Raw genomic sequence first — 17,843 nt, forward strand, 5'->3', positions numbered from 1 at the left:
GCTTAGTGATCCTGGGGGTGGTCTTTTCCTGTTCACAGGATTCTTTTTAAACAAATGGGACACTTTGCTATTACAAACTTTACTATTCCAGTCATTCCTACACAATAAATTTTGAAGACTAGAGATCATGGCCTCGCTACCCCAATGTGTTTCTTCATGTCTCTTTTCTACAATCCCGGTCATTAGTTGTGACGGAACAATAACTTGTTTTGTGGGGATTATTAACTAGCCCTCTAGCCCTCTCTGTTTATGGCTGCTTTTAACAGCAATGCCAATTGTTGATCTGCCTCACTATGATTTGGCTTCAAAATTGGCAGCTGTACCTGTTTTACTGGCACTGAAGCAAGGATGCTTTGTTCAGCCACCTCCTCTGCAGTTTTATCAGCCAATTGATTACCCACGTTTCCTGCAGTTTGTCTAAATTGATGTGCTTTGCAATGCATTATTAAGAATTTCTTCCATGTATTTAATAGGTGATCCTTGGGCCAACAACAGTCCTCTTTCCTTCCAGATAGCCCCATGTGCATGGACTATCCCAAATGTATACCTGGTGATGTATTGATGGGTAGAGCCTCAGCCTTTACCACCTGTGCAGTGGGAACCACTGCCTATCTGGCCATCCATCTTCCGTCTCATACAAATCTACTACTATCGGTAAACAATTCCAAATCAGGATCAGTTAATGGTTCATCCCTCACATCCTGTCTGCTTTAAATCATGATATAGGGATTCAGAATTCTTTGCTTCTGAATTTAAAAACATTGCTGGGTTAACTGTTGTGATGGTTTTAAGTTCCACATCATCCTGCTCCAACAAGATAACTTGATATTTGAGCATGCAGCTTGGAGACAACACTAGAGTAGGCTGTGTTTCTACAATTGGTAACCACAAATTACCAAATTTATTTGAAAAGTTGAGCTATTGATATTTTTCTCTCGTAAGCTGGAAACTCCATGGCAATTACCTAACTGTCATCTCAATTTTGAATCAAGTCCCAGTAGGCAGTGACACCAGGCTAACAAAGGAGGGCTGCAAATCTTTGGTGGTCTCCCATTCAGATGATATTCCCTTCCTTGGACAAAGGGGCAGCCAGGGCTCCTGAGTGCCACTCTGCCTCCAGGGATGGTAAACAAGGAATGGATAGTCTGGTAGAAGGCATTTTTTGATCACTTGACAAAGCTGGGTAGGTGGAATACCACCTGACAAAGGGCTGAGGTTTAAAGGAAGATTTTGCAAGGGCTCTTAAAAACAAGAAGAAAAAGAAAAAAAAAAAAAAAAGGCCAGAAAACTTTTTTTGCAGGATTTAAACAGGGCGGGCAGAAGCGAAGGGGGATTCTGCCATTCTTGGGGAGCTCTGATTTAAGCCTAGAGGATAGAGACAAGGGAAGAGTGCACAGATGGCTCATTGTTTTGTTTAGCTTAGCATTCTTGCACTGCCGAAGTGAAGGACAATTGTTTTAAAATCTCTTTTGCAAAGAGTGCTGTTTGCTTTTCAGCTGTCCCTTGTCCCTGAGATGCAAACTGTAAACCAGAGGGGCTAGTCTTTTAACACCCAATTGTTTTGGAGGGTCAGTGCTCTGTCCAAGGGGCCCGGGACAGTTGCTGGGCTGGGAAGCATCACTCCTGTAAGGGAATGGGGGAAAGAGTGTGCAGCTGGGGAGAAGGCGAGAACAAAAAGATGCACATGGAGGGGCTGATGCATAGCAGTGTCTCACTTGGGGAACTTTACTAAAGCTATGAAATGTGGCATAAAAGTGGTACATACCTTACCTGCTATGATATCTGATGTACAGTATAGTTTTCTCACAGCATTTCTTTTTTTTTTTTTTTTTTTTTTTTGTAACAAATCATTCGTATAGAGGAATACTGCCATTTCTATACTGTTATTCTTTCTACCACTCCAGTTGCACTGGCATAATTCCTTCCCCTCCTCCCCTGTGAATTGTTGTGGCCTTTCTGGAGCAGGGGCCTTTTTTGGCATGGTTGACAAAAATAAACCATAAAGGCAGCTGTTGTTACGAATAATGCTCAACAGGGGAATTTTACCAGTAGAACTACAGCAATATAATTATACTGGTAGGCTAGTTACAGTAAATTTCCTCATGAAGACAAGCCTTAAGTTGACATTTCCTAGCTAAGTTGAATCCATATGTATAACTTTATTACGCAAAAATAATATGTCTCTGGGCCTTGAATTCTTTTTTACCCAGAAGAGTAACATTAAGCAGAAAAGCAAAGAATTTACTGTTCAGAGGTAGATGGGGGATTTCTGTAACAGAGTGGCTGTGATGAGCTGTATGCTGAACTCTGTGTTTTACTGGGCAGATTATTCCTCCTAAAGTGATCAGGAATGAGAGGAGCGTGTTTGTGCTTACTGTACTAAAAAGTAAGCAGTACTGAAATATGCTGTAAGTTGACAGGTCTCTCCCAACTTCTGTTTGTAAGAGAAGCTGAGCCATTTTGCAGTTTCCATAACTGAAGTGGTTGGTGGAGAGACAAAACTATTTTGCCACCATTAAAATCTTTAGGGGCAAGCCTGGACCTACTGAAATAAAGGAGGGGAATGATGCTGTCTTTCTTCCTTTGTTTGATTTAAAGAGGCCAAGATTTATTTTATCCTTTCGGATTTTGTCTTAAATGGATGGAGGCAGTGTAACATTGACAAGCCAGGTGTTTATTTCTATAGATCAAAAATATCAGCCTATGATTCCTACCTCTGAAAGTTTCCAATGCTTCAAAGGAATGATAGTCCTGTAGGAGAAGCTTAGCACTTAAAGGCAGATTTAAAATAAATATAAGTAGTAGACTTTTCATCGCAGCTGTCTCATGTTTCCCTTTTGGGAGTCTTTCACCAGCAGTTTGGTGCTTTTTTCTTTTCCCTGGAATTACAGCTTGAACTCCAAGGGCTTTTCCCTGCCTGTTTAATTGCTTAAGATCTCTTAAGGTGCTCATCTGTAAGTTTTTGAGCGTACCCTTTGCAATGAAATGAGACTATGTAACAGCTTAGCAAGTAAGGAAGTGTTGTCTTTATTTCCACATCTAAGGAAGTGAAAGATCAGGGATTGAATCCCAGATCCAGCAAACATGTTTGCTGCCTAAACCCTGTTTGAAATCCATTGAAGGTCAGGCTTCTAAAAGCTCCAAAAATACCTTATATGCCTCAAGCTCATTTATTGTACAGCTGAGAACTTAATTGTATGAGCATCTTAAAAATGTGCTTGAGGGTGTGCTTTACTTTAGTTGTTTCTTGCATGATTTTTTTGTAACATATGTTCTTTAGCCAGCAGGGAAGTAATGGAAGACACGTTTATGTTCTATGTAACATACTGGAGCCCTGATACTTGCCTGAAACTTCAGGCAATGCTGAAAAAACTAACTGTAGCTGTCACTTAGCTTCTAGCTCTGGGTTTTTCTCTTTTTCTTTCCACCCTCCCATACTGCTTTTGAAAGCTGCTTTTGTTATGCGAATAGGTTCCTCCCAGCAGCTGCAGAACTTTACACAGTCAGAGCTAGGCAGGAGCCAGCAGACACTGCAAGAAAAGTCGGTGCCCTTTTCCCAGCACAGCAATACTGTCCTTCCTAGCCATGCTTTCTTGAACTGGCCCTTTGGTTATGTTCTCTTGCCTGATGAGGTTGCAGCTGAGCCCTTGGGTGAAGTTTTGGAGATGTATTACCATTCCCTGCAGGCTATGCAAAGATCAGTGTATCAGAGCCAAGGATTCAGTCCCAATATGAAATGGGATCTGTGTGCAGATTAAAGGTGGTCTTCCCTAGTGCACTGTATAGCGCAGTGACAGTGTGCTTTGTTTGCGGAATCACCTCCAGCTCTGGTCAAATGAGAACACTGATCTGCTGGACCTTGTAGAAGTGAAGGATGAGTAGCTCTAAAGTGCAGCATGAATAGACAGCTTCAGTAAAATGTTAAAGTACAGATCTTGGCAAGTCTCTTTTTCACTATTCCCTGCCCCTTGTTCTGTGAATGCAACAGTAAATCCTTATTGTACTCCTGGCTGTTCTTTCCAGAGCCTTTCAGTGGGCATTAAGATGATGCAACTCTGCTGCAACTTCCCGAGCAATTGCAGTGAGACTGTCTGCACTTTCCCTGTGGCGCCAAGAAGCGCAGCCCTGCTTGCAGTGCTCACTGTTCTTGCAGCGTGCTGCAGGTGGTCATTGAGAACCTGTCCTCAGAGACCCATCAGCTGGGTTGGGATGGGTTCTGCTGGCTGTGAGGTGGGAGGCCTGGGTGGCTCTGTGGAGAAACATGTGAGCCCTCAAGCTGAAAATCATGGCCAGTTCTCTAGTCAATTGATTTCATGTAGGTTTTTTAATACGTGTTTTGGGAATCATGAAGATGGAATGGTTTGTTCTTGTCGGTTTAGTTATGACTAATGAGAGATCAAACCATCACCTACTGGTATTGCTACATCCATACACCATAAAACAGAGAAAATAAAAAGTAAACTGCCCTTGCGTGGACAGATTTTGCTGGAGTAGAGACTGACACATCCCATGCAACCTTCTGTTTCATATTTTGTTGTTTTAGTCATTTCCCATGTTCAGTTATTTGTCCATGCTGTGCAGAATGTGGAGTTAATTTCCCAGCTTTTGTGACCTCGATAGATGGAGTATATAAGCATTTCCTATATGATGAGTGTGCCACATTACTCTTTGAAGCAGGGAAATATCATTATTTTACATCTAAGAAGTAAATTCCTAAGTAACTTCTTGAGGAGGTTGGGAAGTTTGTAACAGACGAGATTCAAACTTAGGTCACCCTGATGCTGTTTTAGGACTTCAGAAGTGTTGTGCGGTTTCTTGACTCAGTATTAATGATGAAGCAGATAGATCCCTTTGGCATCAACAGGGCCGTTACAGCCTTTTGCCCTTATTCTACGTGTATTATCCATACATGTATGACTGTATCTTGGTGCTCTCCAGAATGAGACAGCAATGCTTCCAAGCCTCTAGAGCTCAAAGTAATTAACCTCCAGCAGCTAAATGGGATCCTATCCTTCTTCCAGATGCTACTACTTTCATGGCATGGACAACTGAACCTCCAAGAAGCAACTCCTAAACTGCCTTAACTTGCAGCCCAGCACATTAAAATGACCTGAAAACTGATGGTGGTTTACTTTAGCATGCTAGGCTGGAGAGAGCATAGCTCAGGAGCTGTTTCCCATGGGGCTGGGCAGGAGCGGAGTATAGTAACTACTTCTGTCTAAATGAGTTTAACTCATGTTTGTGAATTACCAGCTGTGGGTCCTGCCAACTTGGGTTTGGACACAGAGTACCTGTAGTATAAGTTCATACCTGTGTTCTTGGCTGTGATGCTTCATAGGATCACTTGGGCTGAAAGGGACCTCTGAAAGTTTCTGGTTGATGGCTACTCAGAGGGCCAACTTCCACAGCCTCGCTGGATCCTGTTCCAGGGCTTGATGATTGTCATGTGAAAAAGATTTCCAGATACACATAACTAGAATCTACTTTTGTCATTTTGCTGTGCATCTCTGAGAAAGGTCTGGCTCTGTCCTTCCTTTGCTCTACCAGTAGGTAGTTGAGCAATAAGATTCCCCCCCTCCTTTTAGCCTCCTTTTGGTAAGGCTGAACAAACACAGTGCCCAGCCTTTCCTTGTGTGTTGTAGGTGACTGTGGTGTGGACACATTTTAGTGGTGCTGAGGTGCCAAGTGCTTCTCACATGCCTGACTGATTTAGGTGTGTAAAAAGTGGCCAGTATGTCAGGTCTACAAAATGCACAAAACAATTCCCATGCTGTTTGTGTCTAAAGCTGCTGGAAACCCTTGCTGTGTTATCAGTAGTTCAAGTGACTCTCTGTCATGAGACAGTTGTGTCTGCAGAGTTAGGAGTACGGTTGACTTGATTCTGTAGTCTGAAGGTTTAGAGGAAAAATCATTTATCCGTTGAATCAACATCCATTATTTACAGAAACAATTTTAAAAAAACAAAACCTAAACTATGAATCTCCAGACTTCAGGGCCAAGATCATCACCAGCTGAGTTCTGAAGAAGCTGAATAGTAAAGTGTGTGCAATTCAGGTTGTGTATATGTGAGCGAAACTTAAATTGGAGTCTCCTCTTCCCCTTCTGCCCCATAACAGCAGTTCACTCGCTGAATGGTAGCTTAATGAAGCACAGTTGCATTTTCATACTGGCCAGCACAAATAGATTCACAATTTTTACTCAGGTCTATCTCAAGTTTTGGAAAGCTGAGAAACCCACCTCCAAATAACTGTAGAGCGAGTGCCTCTGCAGCTGTTTGGATTTAGATATTGGAAAAATTCTCTAACAACAATTTAAGTTGCTGTTCTTAGAAAGATTTTGCATTTGGTTGATGGCTTACACATTTGATGTAATGTACTGCAAGAGCAAGCTCTAAGCGACAGCTTTGGTCATAGCCATAGACTGATTTCTCGAGCACCATGTGTGTGTCACTTGCTTTCTGACCTTAATTTTATATGAACAGAGATCTTTGAGCATGTGTTCTTTTTGCATTTGTAATTGCACTGCTTAGGCGTGAAACTTATTCTTGAACCAAGTTAGAAATGAATCCATTAAGACTCTGCTTGCAGGTTTGGGGTGGTGAGAGCTCCTGGAATTTCCTGTCTGAAGAGATAACCATCTGATGTCCAGATAACCACCCCCTGCTTCTCTCTGATATTTTTATGGGGTTTTCTTTAAAATTGTTGCTTTTTTCAATGCCAGGAGACAACCCAGGAGAATATGTGAGTGAGCAGGTGGATTTTGGCTGAAATAATTTTCCTGGACACTTTTTAAGCCTTTCACGTAGGGAGGTTGCTGTGCCTATCTTCTTCTGAAATTGCTTCACAGGAGTGTCCCAGCATGCCATCAGGGCTCTTGTATGAGACTTTTATGTTGTTTGACAGCTGTACTAAAAAAAAATAATATTCCTGTTAGGCAAAATGCTGGAAGCACTAGGTAGCGTCACTTCTTCCCGACCCACCCCCTCACCCATCCCTTCCCTCTTTCTATTGTGTGTCCCGTGTCCCCATCCCCCCCAAGCTCTGGAATCTGAGTGTCACTTGCTTATGGTGGGAGAACATTGTGTAATGCACCCAGAGTTTGAATTCAGAAAACTGACTCTGCATAATCTTATTTGGGGCACATCAGCTCTTGCCAGATGTCCTTCCCAGGAGATGGAGATAACTAAGATGTTAATGGCTGTTAAGAGGCTGCTGAGGTCTTCTCCTTGGGTTTTAGACAGGAGACCACTGTTTGTGTTGCTTGTTTGTAAGGTGACGTGAGCAGTGAAAAGGTAATTATATTACATGACTTGATTTGCTCAATCATTGGTACTTAATGACCTGATGCTTTTTGCTACAACAGGTCTCTGTGTTGCTAATAGAAAAATCTTCTGGGATGGTTACTAGCTATGCAGACTTAAAACACTAGTGAGCGTTGGGCCTTCAAATACTTTGGTCTGATCAAGCAGAATGATGGGCACTGCCCATCAGCTTGGATTAACCACCTTCTCAAATTTATAAAATGTCCTGATAGGCTGATCTGGAGTACCAAAAGCTATGGGCTGGCAGTTACTGTGAGTTTTTTGGGTGTGAGAATGGACATGGGGGATAGAATTAAAACTGCTTTCTGATGGAAATTAACAGCAGCTCCTCCTGATGCCAGGCTTAGAGATATAGTGATACTGTATTTCTGCAGTCTTCGAAATGGTATCAGAGCAGCTCACCAGCAGCAGAGCAGGAAGCTTTGTCTTTGTAGATGTGGGGAAATGCAATTAGGGAGTTGAAGCAAAAGGCATCTTAAGTGGCTTCACAAAAGTAGTGGTTGATGGAGCTGAAGGCTGAAGCTGGGACCAGTCAGTCCAGACTACTGTGAGCCTGCCCTGGCTTCCCAGAAGAGACCTGTTTTATCTCCCTGGAGCTACTGGGAGTGGAGCTGTGACTTCTGAAAGTGCAGTCCTAACTATCCCAAATACCCTGAAAGAGCTTTCTTCTTGTTCCCTGGCTGAAATAATCGTGGTGTAGGGCCAGCATTTCCCTGCATAAATTCCCATTTTCAGGGATTGGTTCACCTAATATATTTATATACACATACTCTTAAACTCTCAAAAAATAAACACCTCATACACTCTGCTCCTTGTCCAGAGCTGCGTAGCTTTCAAAAACAGAATTTCAGAAATACAGCCATTTTGCACTGCAGTGAAGCAAACTTTCTCATTCCTTGCAAAAGTGAGAATGAAAATGCTTTGGCAAATAGCTTTGATTTAAACTGAAAAGCCTCTGGTTTTCAGAGCTACTTTTAAAGCAAAGGGCTAGTTTGGCTTTTGATCCTCTTAAGCTGGGTTATTTGATGTGAAAAACGCCCTGGGTACTTTGCTGTGGAGGGGAGCAGCTTTTCAGTTCTCTGTGTGTGGCTTCAGGAGAGGGCCTGGCAGAGCATGGGGTGGCAGGGGGCTTGGGGGGCCCAGCCACATGGCTCTGTAAATAAAGGGGCCTCTATTTCTTTGGATTCTTTTGCTGGAACTAAATATCGTGATCAGTGAAACTCTTACCTCATTAAAGGAACAAGCCAGGGTCCTTCAGGGTATGCTTAGTGCTGCAATGTGGTCTGTTCTGCTGAGCTGATTTGCTGAACAGATAAAGGGAGCTTTAACCCAAAGAATGGCATGTAATATATGACCTTGGCTTTCAAAAGGTTTATTTTTGTTCATGCGACAAAATAAGGTTTTAATATTAAATATAGGATTGGATTTGACTTGGCAGACACCAGAGCCTTCCATTACTGCTGTAGTCATAATATAAAACTATCTGATGTGTGCCATGTGGGCATGCAGCAAGCCAGGAATTTCTTCATCAGTGTTTGTTTTTGTGAAAACTTGAATGACTGCTTTGCCATGGGATTGGCTATAAAGGTGATGTGCCTTTGTGTTGGAGGGGGCAAAGCAGTGGTGGGTGTAATACAATCTATGCTGTCTCCATATACTTAGTATCTTTAGTTTTGGGGCAAAATATGAATGTATTTTGTTTCCTTCTTAGCATTTTAGGGGTGTTTAAAAGAAACTTTCACTCAAAACTGCAGGGTTCAGCAGAACCAAAGCATAAACCAACTTATGTGAAATACACAGATCTGTTAGTACAGAAACTTAGTGCTGTGTTGCAGCCTTCAGTTTATGTACCTGGGGCCATGCACAGATACAAAATACTAATTCTGAAGTTTCCTTTCTGCACATGCTTCATTTCAGATCACTGTCTTACTGTAAAGCTAAGGCACTTTTGGACTGCTGTATTGTAGTTGTTTTGCTGAAGAAATGACCTGCAAAGCACTTTAGTGTTGAGATGCTGAACTGAGCTCCAAGGCCTTTCTTCTAAATAGGCTGTAGTCTGAATTAATCACCTTCAGATTTAAAAAAAAAACAACAGCAAAGCAAACAACCAAAGCACAACCAAAAAACCCTACCCCAAAACCACCCCCCAGTCCCCACCTCACTTGCGCAACAAAAAAAAACCAACCCCCAATAGTGCCAGAATCTTGCTTCTGTAGAACTAAAAGTGTGTAAGAAAAATGTGTTACCTCTGCAGTTGACACAGGAGTTGAGGTCAGCATAACCTGTTGAGGAGGCTTTGCTGCCCGCTTGAAAGGGAACAAGTTAGTACAGGTGCAGGAAGCAGTGAACTTGGGGGAGTCGGTAGGAGAGGGCATGAGCAAACCTGGCTTCTGTGTGCTTTAGCAGGACTTCTTCCATCTATGGGCTATCCTCACCCCTCCACCCAATTTTCTGTGGAAATGGTGCTTTTTCAGTCTGTCTCTTCTGGAACTACCTTTTTTTTTTTTAGCTTGTTGGTTGACTGTGGCTGGCTGATGGTGATTGACTTTTCTGGAAGTTTGTTGAAAATTGGGAACTTGTGGGAAGGAGCATGAGGTTGAACATCTACAAGCCTGTGATTCTTGTTTTGTCCAGTTCCTCAGCAGCCTCCTAAGATAACCCCTAAGCAGTGGGGACGTACCCTGCAGGAGGAGGCTGACATGGGAATCCAGTGTTTCCACAGGGAAGTAGTGAAACATCTTGGTATAAATTAACTTGTTTATGCCAAATCTCACTTACTAGCTCCCTGATCATGTGTAGGTTTCTTGATTATGATAGGTGCATCTTTTGTGTTGTTGGTAAGGCCTTTAACAAAAATGGACACAGTTAATAGGGGGAATGAGCAGCAGTTTACAGCCCAGATATAAGGAAGGGCTTTCTTTATCCTTGTGGGGGCTGAAAAGCCATTTTCTTGGTCTTCCATTCGTATGGTATGTGTGCCTGGAGGTCTTGGGCTTCTTACTGGGCAAAGTTATTTCCCACGTGTTTATTGGCCATGGCTGTTAATCTCCTCTCCACAAGTGGACTAATGCATTCTCAATGCACTTATCCTCACAAATTTTGGAATTGGGGCCAGTGTAAGCACTCACTCCCTAGTTCTGTAAGAGAATCCAGGCTGTATAACGTGGCTACTGGATTATTCTCTGTGATTTTTGTTAGACCAAGGGTCAGAGACATGTGGCAAGGGGTTATTTAGTTCCTGAAGCTCATGTCTGCCTCCATTGTCATGTACATCCTCCAGACTTTGGCCAGAAGCTCTGGTCCTGGATTATGGTCCGTTGCTCACTGAGCGAAATTTTGTGGTAGCTGTTGAAACTATATTCAACTTACTTTCAAATACAAGACTTTTTTTGAAGAATAAAAGCAAAAGATTTGGCAAAAATGTTAACTGAAAATTACTATCCTAATCACATTCTGATTATTAACATTTCTTCCTATAAAAGACTTGTCTGACTTAAACATAAAGGATTTCTTAAATAATCTCAAGCATTAAAAGCCACGTGTCACAGTTTCTCCAAAAACAAATTACCAACCTAAAATTAAATAGATCAAAGACACTATAGACCTGGGAGAAGCTGCACAATACAGGTGAATTGAATGTATTTAAATTTTCATTGTAACAACTCAGTCTATTTCAGCAACCTGTGACTCTCAAAACCATTTTAAGTCTAATCTTTAAATACTAGTGTCTTATAAGGAAATAGTTTTTTCTAAGATTTAACTGTTAAGAATTTGAGAATTATAAGCATTGTGTGCTGCTGCATTTTTTGAGTGTTTTTTTTTTTTAGAAAATACATATTTGGATTCTTCGGAGATTTTTTTAAATCTTAGAAGGGAAATAACTTACTGCTTGTTTCTTTATCTTTTATTCTATTTATTTTCTAGTAGTTCTTCTCTGTTTTAGAGTTTCTTTCATTAACATACGAAAAAACTCATGTAAGTAATATTACCTGTCAGTTTTACTGCTTTGCAACTACTGATATGTTGCTGACCAGCAGTATTCTCCTAAATGCTCATCTTGCTTTAAATTTTGTTGATACTCACCTGAACACTTCTGTTACTCAGTAACTTGCATAGGGATCAATATAAAGTATGTGCGGTCATCTTTTAAGCAGTTATTTCTGGGAAGCAGAGATATCTGTGGAGTTGAAAAAAACCCAAAACGCTAAACTCTAGCTCAATGCATATTAGAAGTAAAGCTGTGTTGTTTCAGAACGGCCTTGAAAGGAGGAAATTCAATAGGGAGCCATCTTACTTTCCAAAAATTTTGACTGAAAGATCAGCTTGAAGGCTTTTTGTTACCTTTGATCTTTCCTAAAATTGACCCATTCATAACGTCTTTCAGTTTCTGGTGTATGCTTTTCTCTGGCATCAGTCCTTGAAAACTCCCCACTTTGAAGTGTTTTTGTGTTTTTGTTTCTCCCTTAAGAAATATTTCTGGTTTTCCTTTGCTAACTGGTATGTGAAACTACTAAAACACTACAGGGGTGCTGAACATACAAAGTACAACTTTGCATTTGTGAGGCTATCACCATCCTGTATCAGTCTCTTTGGTAGACCTGCATGCTGATTGCAGAATACAGGTTTTACTGCACATCCAGATTCTACTCCCTGGCTGCCTGGTTATTCAGTAAGCTCTTGTTTTGTTTAAGAGCCAAATGTCATTATTTGACTTGTTGCTTAAAGGTACACTTGTTACCTGAAAGAGATTTTATGTCCACCAGTTGACCATTCTGAAATGTGTTTTCTGCTCTATTCATGGAGAATTTGCTTCTGTAGTATATAATTCTCATCAGTGTTTGTTGAAGATAATATGGAGAGAAACAGAAGCAGACATGCTTTGTATATTTTCACACTAATGAAATAAAGCCTTTATTTGCTGTATTGTTTACTCCTGTTTATTGCCAATGTCTGACTGACTTTCAATACCTACTCTCTTGTTCTCAATCACAGATTTTAAATATTATTTCCCTCCCCTTCTTAGCATTTATTGGGTGTTTAAAAGAAACTTTCACTCCAAACTGCAGGGCTCAGCAGAACCAAAGCGTAAACCAACTTACGTGAAATACACAGATCTGTTAGCACAGAAACTTAGTGCTGTGTTGCAACTTTCAGTTTATGTACCTGGGGCCGTGCACAGCTACAAAATACTAATTCTGAGGTTTCCTTCCTGCACATGCTCTATGTCAGATCATTGTCTTACTGTAAAGCCGAGGCATTTTTTGACTGCTGTATTATAATTGCCATTGTTCTCTCTTTGGGCTGTCCCATAGTGTAGTTCTATCCTTGGGTACATTTCTTAACTACTTTCATTACATAATTTGAAAGTCTACTGCAAGCAAACTTTCCTTGAAGAATCCTCAAATAAAGTTACATTGCATGATGAAGGAGTTGCATCAATGCTTAAGTCCAACCAGTTTTAACACGTGCCATAAGGCAGGGTCACTGTAAAGCATTTCTGCTTCAAATTCCTTACTAACAGGACAATCCTTCCAACACTTGGAGCTGGTCACCGTGCTGCTGGTGAGCTGTGTTTTTCAAATGGAAAGTGCTCTGATTACTTTCCTGACAGCTCTGTTTGACTGTTTTTAGTAGTAGTACATTAACGCTTTGTACATTGTATCCTTCGTATGTGCTACTAGCATCCAAGACGTTTGCAAAGTTTCTCCAGAGAATTTGCCAGTAGCTGCAGGTGTTGGACATTTGAACTTACAGAACAATATTAGTTTATGGAAGCTTCTGTAAAGTGTGTTTATGCTTACTGTAAATCCTTCCTTTTTTCCTTTGCCTTTGTGGAACAGCCACAGCAAATGAGTAAGGGATGTGATGACAGTGGTGAAAAGGACACAGGTGTCCCCAGCTTCTTTCAAATTTGCAAGTTTACATATTTGTCTAGGAGGTTTCTCATTTTCCACAGGCAAATGTGGCATTTTTAGCTGTTGGGGACTTGGAACAGGAAATTTCCTGTATGTATAAAGATAAGGAAAAAGGATTCTCAAGGACTAGTTTTGTTGAAGGCAAGAGTAGTATGTAGTATCCCTTATTTACTCCTTTTTCTTACAGCCTTGATACTTCAATTATGACTTTATTCTCCTGGGTAGACCCTATCTGACCAAACCAAATAAACTGGCACTTATCTCTGTCGAATGAGGAAACTGCCAAACTACTGCTGCTTTAACAGTACTTGTCATATTCAATGCTATTCCACTGTCGTCCTCTTAGATATGCAAGGAGAATAAGTGCAGGCATATGTTGAAGCAAAATAAGAATTAGTGCATTGTGTGAGAGGTTATTATCTTTCTTCCTGTATCTTCTTGTTTCCCTCTCCCCTGCTGACCATCTGCAAAGCAGAAATTCTGTGCTGTACATCAAAATATTCAGCTGTTTCAACCCAGAAACCTACTACCCAGTACTTTAGTTGCATCCCACTTCTCAATGTGTAGAAATTTGAATTCACAAGGGTGGAATAACATTTTCTGTTACGCACTTTCTTTGGTATTCCCATTTAGCTATCAGTGCAAAACTTACAATGACGTTTTAAAAATAAATTCAGGTTGCTGAAAATCCCACTGGTCCCAGGAAAGAAGTCATGGTTCCAAGGCTACATTATTCTGACTGAAAACACTGCTATGATAATTATCTTTGAAGTTGTATTACATCAGCTAACCTAACAATGTTATGCCATTCGAGCTACAGTAGACCTAAATAAGATAATTTCTAAACTTCTCTTTTCTATGAGGAGAACATTCGTCCTTTTTCCATGGTCCTAATCTTGAAGCCTGCTCTGGTTACACGTATGTCATGACTTTTTTATTTTTCGTTTCCTCCAGGTTTACAGGAACAGATGGACCAAGTGGCTTTGGCTTTGAGCTGACATTTCGACTAAAGAGAGAAACGGGGGAGTCGGCACCACCTACCTGGCCAGCAGAGTTAATGCAAGGTTTAGCCAGATACGTCTTCCAGTCAGGTACTGCAGTGTTCAATACACTGCCTTGCTATTTGCTGCTCTCACTGTGAAGGGCCACATCTGTTATACTGCGAGACACTTGTCTCATCAGTGCTCAGGCAAATCTTGGGAATTATCTTTGTGTGGGAACCCAAAAGAGTGTGTTCCTTCTATCAGCCCAGCTTGCTAGGGACAAAACCCAACTGCTTGTCAGGTAACTCCGAATCCCTAGTATTGAAAAGCGGAAGATACAGAACAGTTATTAACCCATTGGAAGCCTGCCCCATGGTTCTTTATTGCTTTTCTGTGGTGTTTGTTTTGCCTCCTCTCAGTAAGAAAACCTCATTTGCTTATCCTGAAATGGCAGAGGAGCACCATCAGTAGAAAGGCTGTAACTTCAAAAAAAAGTTGCAGTTCCTTCACAAGCAAATCTCTTCCTATGGTCTCTGCAGTTGAGCTGCAGCAATGTATGTAAACAAGAAGTTGCTGAGATGAGAAAATGTAAGTCATAAGGGATTCCAAGAGTGGGAAGGCTAAGGAATTAACAGTTGGGAATCATTAATGTGGATGGGGACTTACCAGAAAACTGGGAACTAGGGTGCCTACACAATGTCCTCTTGCATTGCCCTGTCCAGGTTTTGTTTATAGCAGTAGATTGAATATTACTTTGTAGTGTGAGCACGTGAAGACTGGTGGAATGGTTGAGCGCATAACATACTTGAAAAGCACTCCCCAGCATCACAAGATGTGAATTACAATATTTGAAGAACTTTTTTTAACCTACTTTGAGGTCCTTTACAGGCAAAGTACCTTCTAAATCAATGATTATCAAATTTGTAACATTTGGTACTTGCTCCTACTAGTTAATAAATTGCTCAGAAACTTCTGATTCTATTGCTGGTTTTCAGTCAGCTGGCTGACTCTCAAAGGAGAGAGGTCTGGGTGAAAATAGGAATTGCTCTGCTAACCTCTCTGACAAATCTCTGAGACAGTGGCAACTCTTGTGGGGTATTTTTTGTAAATACTGACTGACAGAGACCAATGCCAGCACAGATTATTGCTTGTCTTTATACTGGGAGTATCTCTTGTTGCAGTTTAAAATGACACAGGCATTTTCTGGGTAACCTTTGCTGTGTAACTGTCTTCCCCAGTTGCCATCTAAATTTGGGCTCACCTTTCTATCTTGATTTTTGCCACCCTTAAGCGTCTAATCCACATGACTCATAATTTTTGCCATAGTCTGAGGTTCCTGTCCTGCCTAAATTGTATTTTACAGTAGCTTTTTGATATTGACCATGCAGTGATTAATTCATACTTGCATTTTCTATGTATTGACTGCAGGGTCTAAGGAAAACATCTGAGTCTAAAGTCTCCCTCTTAGATATAAAATAGCATACAACATGTTATATGTTAACTTTTATATAAAACTCCTCTTGGAGCCTTTTAAATTTTCTAGCCCAGTGTAGGTTCTCATAACAGTGTCTTTAACAGAGTATTTCGGTGCCTTCTGTTTGCACATCAAGCAGCCTCTATAGCGATTGCTTTTTTATCGAGCCCTTTTCATGGGTGAGAGGAGGTCTGCAGAGTGAAATGGGATTTGGTAGGGTACTTTAGGACAAACCTCTCAGTGACTAAGATGGCACTCAGAGCAGAGACTTTCCTTGTTTGGTTCCTGCACTAATGTAGTCTCATCTTTCTGACCTCGAAGCTAATGAACTGTTTTTACACTGGAAAGAGTGGTTGTGCCCATGCATATCAGTCTGGCGCGAACTTCTAAGGGCCTCCAGTATTATCTTCTGCTTATCCGTGCTGGTTTTGACTTTCTATCCACCATGACTCTTTAAAGGCACTACTCAAAATACATGTTAATGGATTCTAGCCTCTGGGTGTTTGACTCTCAATTTACGTTAATAAATAAACCAGTATATGAGTCATAAATTGACTTCTTTCTTTGAATATGAAATTAAATATGAGCCAATGTTATGCTTATCATGCAATATGCAGACCACATGCTGGGTTACCTTAGGAAGAGCATGAGCAGCAGATTGAGAGAAGTTACTACTTCTTTGGCATGGCGCTGGGAAGGCCTCACTTGTATTACTGTCTTGGGCCTCCTGGTTTAAGAGATGCTGAAAAACAGGAGAGAAGAGTCCAAGGTGGTTGGGGTCCTAGAACATGTGGGCTATGAGGAGAGCTGGGGGGAGCAGGGCTGGTTTAGCCTATGAAGAGAAGGTGCAGTGTGATCTAACGGGAGCCTACAGCTGTTGGAAGGGTAGTTAGAAGATTGTGGGGTCAAGCCCTAGATAATACACCAGGGAGCTACAGATCTGAATTGTAGTCTGGGAGGTTCTGGAAGGGCTTCAGGGAAAATTTACTCATAAGGTGGACAGCAAGGGACAGGGAACAGTTTATAAGAGAGGTGGGTCTCTGTTCCTGAAAAAGTTCAGGAATTAGCTTAACAAAGCTTACAACGGCCCTGATCTAGCATTGGTGATGGCTTCATTTCAAATAGGAGGCTGGACTCCAGAGGCCCCTTAAAATATGGATTTTTTTATTTTTTCCATACAGCTTCATGCCCTTCAGCAAACAGCTGTGTGCTGTCACCAAGTATTACCAACCAATCCTTGCCCTGTATAAAAAGAAACTGTATGCTGTTGGCAGCAGGTGATAAAGCTCTAGTTTTATTTGGTACAAACTTGTTTATCTCTTGTCTCTTTTGAATAAAAACTTTCTCGGGCTAAAATCTTCTGGCTAATCATAGACATTAGGTTAATCCTGACAGGATAATGTATTTAAAAGTAAGACTTGTAATGGGGCGCACACTATCATGTTTCTTCTTGATCTCAGGGCAATACCAGTGGACCATAGCTAAATGAGGTAATGTTCTAATTTAGTGTAAGCTTGCTCACTTCGTTGCTCTGCAGAGTTCCCAGTCCTTCTGCTACATGTCCTGTTTTGCTTTGCTTTACTCCTGCGAGCTGCCCTCTTAGGCAGGCAGTCTCCAGAGCAATTCCCGTGTTCTCCCTTACATCACACCTGTGTAATCAGGCACTGATTTTTCTGCCTGACAGGATTTCCCGCAGTCTAACCTGCTCACTCTGCAAAGCCAGATGAGCTGCTGCTGTTGTGTTTTTCCCTTGGTCTTTTACAGGGCTTCTCTGGTCAGATGTTAAAACTTTAAAACTGTGAAGTGTTTGAAGATGTGATTCTTCTGAAGCCCGTTGGGCATTAGGCAGGATGTGGCACGACAGCACTGTTTTACATGATGAAAGGTTTTTGCTCAGGTTCTTTCTGACTGTGCCTCTTGCAGCATTTATCAAATCCAACAACGATAACCATTGTTTGACTGGGATGTGTGTACCTTAATGTTGTCCTCTTCAGTTGTTTAAAAAAAATCTGTGAAGTCTCTTTAATACTCCAAAATAGCCTTAAAAACATTTGATGAACCAGAACAACTTAAGTAATGCTTATGAATCCACTCTGAACAAGAAGCAAGAAAAAGCATTAAACTGGCAGGAACTTTTTGGATAGGCTCCA

At 41.2% G+C, this 17,843-nt stretch overlaps 1 protein-coding gene across 4 annotated transcripts in view; it reads left to right on the top strand.

Annotated features, from left to right (window-relative positions):
* Positions 1 to 17,843, top strand: part of SUFU (SUFU negative regulator of hedgehog signaling) — a 95,547-nt gene that overhangs the window by 16,684 nt on the left and 61,020 nt on the right. For all 4 annotated transcript variants that reach the window (XM_080403472.1, XM_080403473.1, XM_080403474.1 and 1 more), the window contains one exon: positions 14,191 to 14,327. In XM_080403472.1, the coding sequence (XP_080259598.1) occupies positions 14,191 to 14,327 (137 nt within the window). The remainder of the gene's footprint in view (positions 1 to 14,190; positions 14,328 to 17,843) is intronic.

Source organism: Falco punctatus (genome assembly GCF_963210335.1).
Source record: "Falco punctatus genome assembly, chromosome: 9".
NCBI classification, from domain to species: Eukaryota; Metazoa; Chordata; class Aves; order Falconiformes; family Falconidae; genus Falco; species Falco punctatus.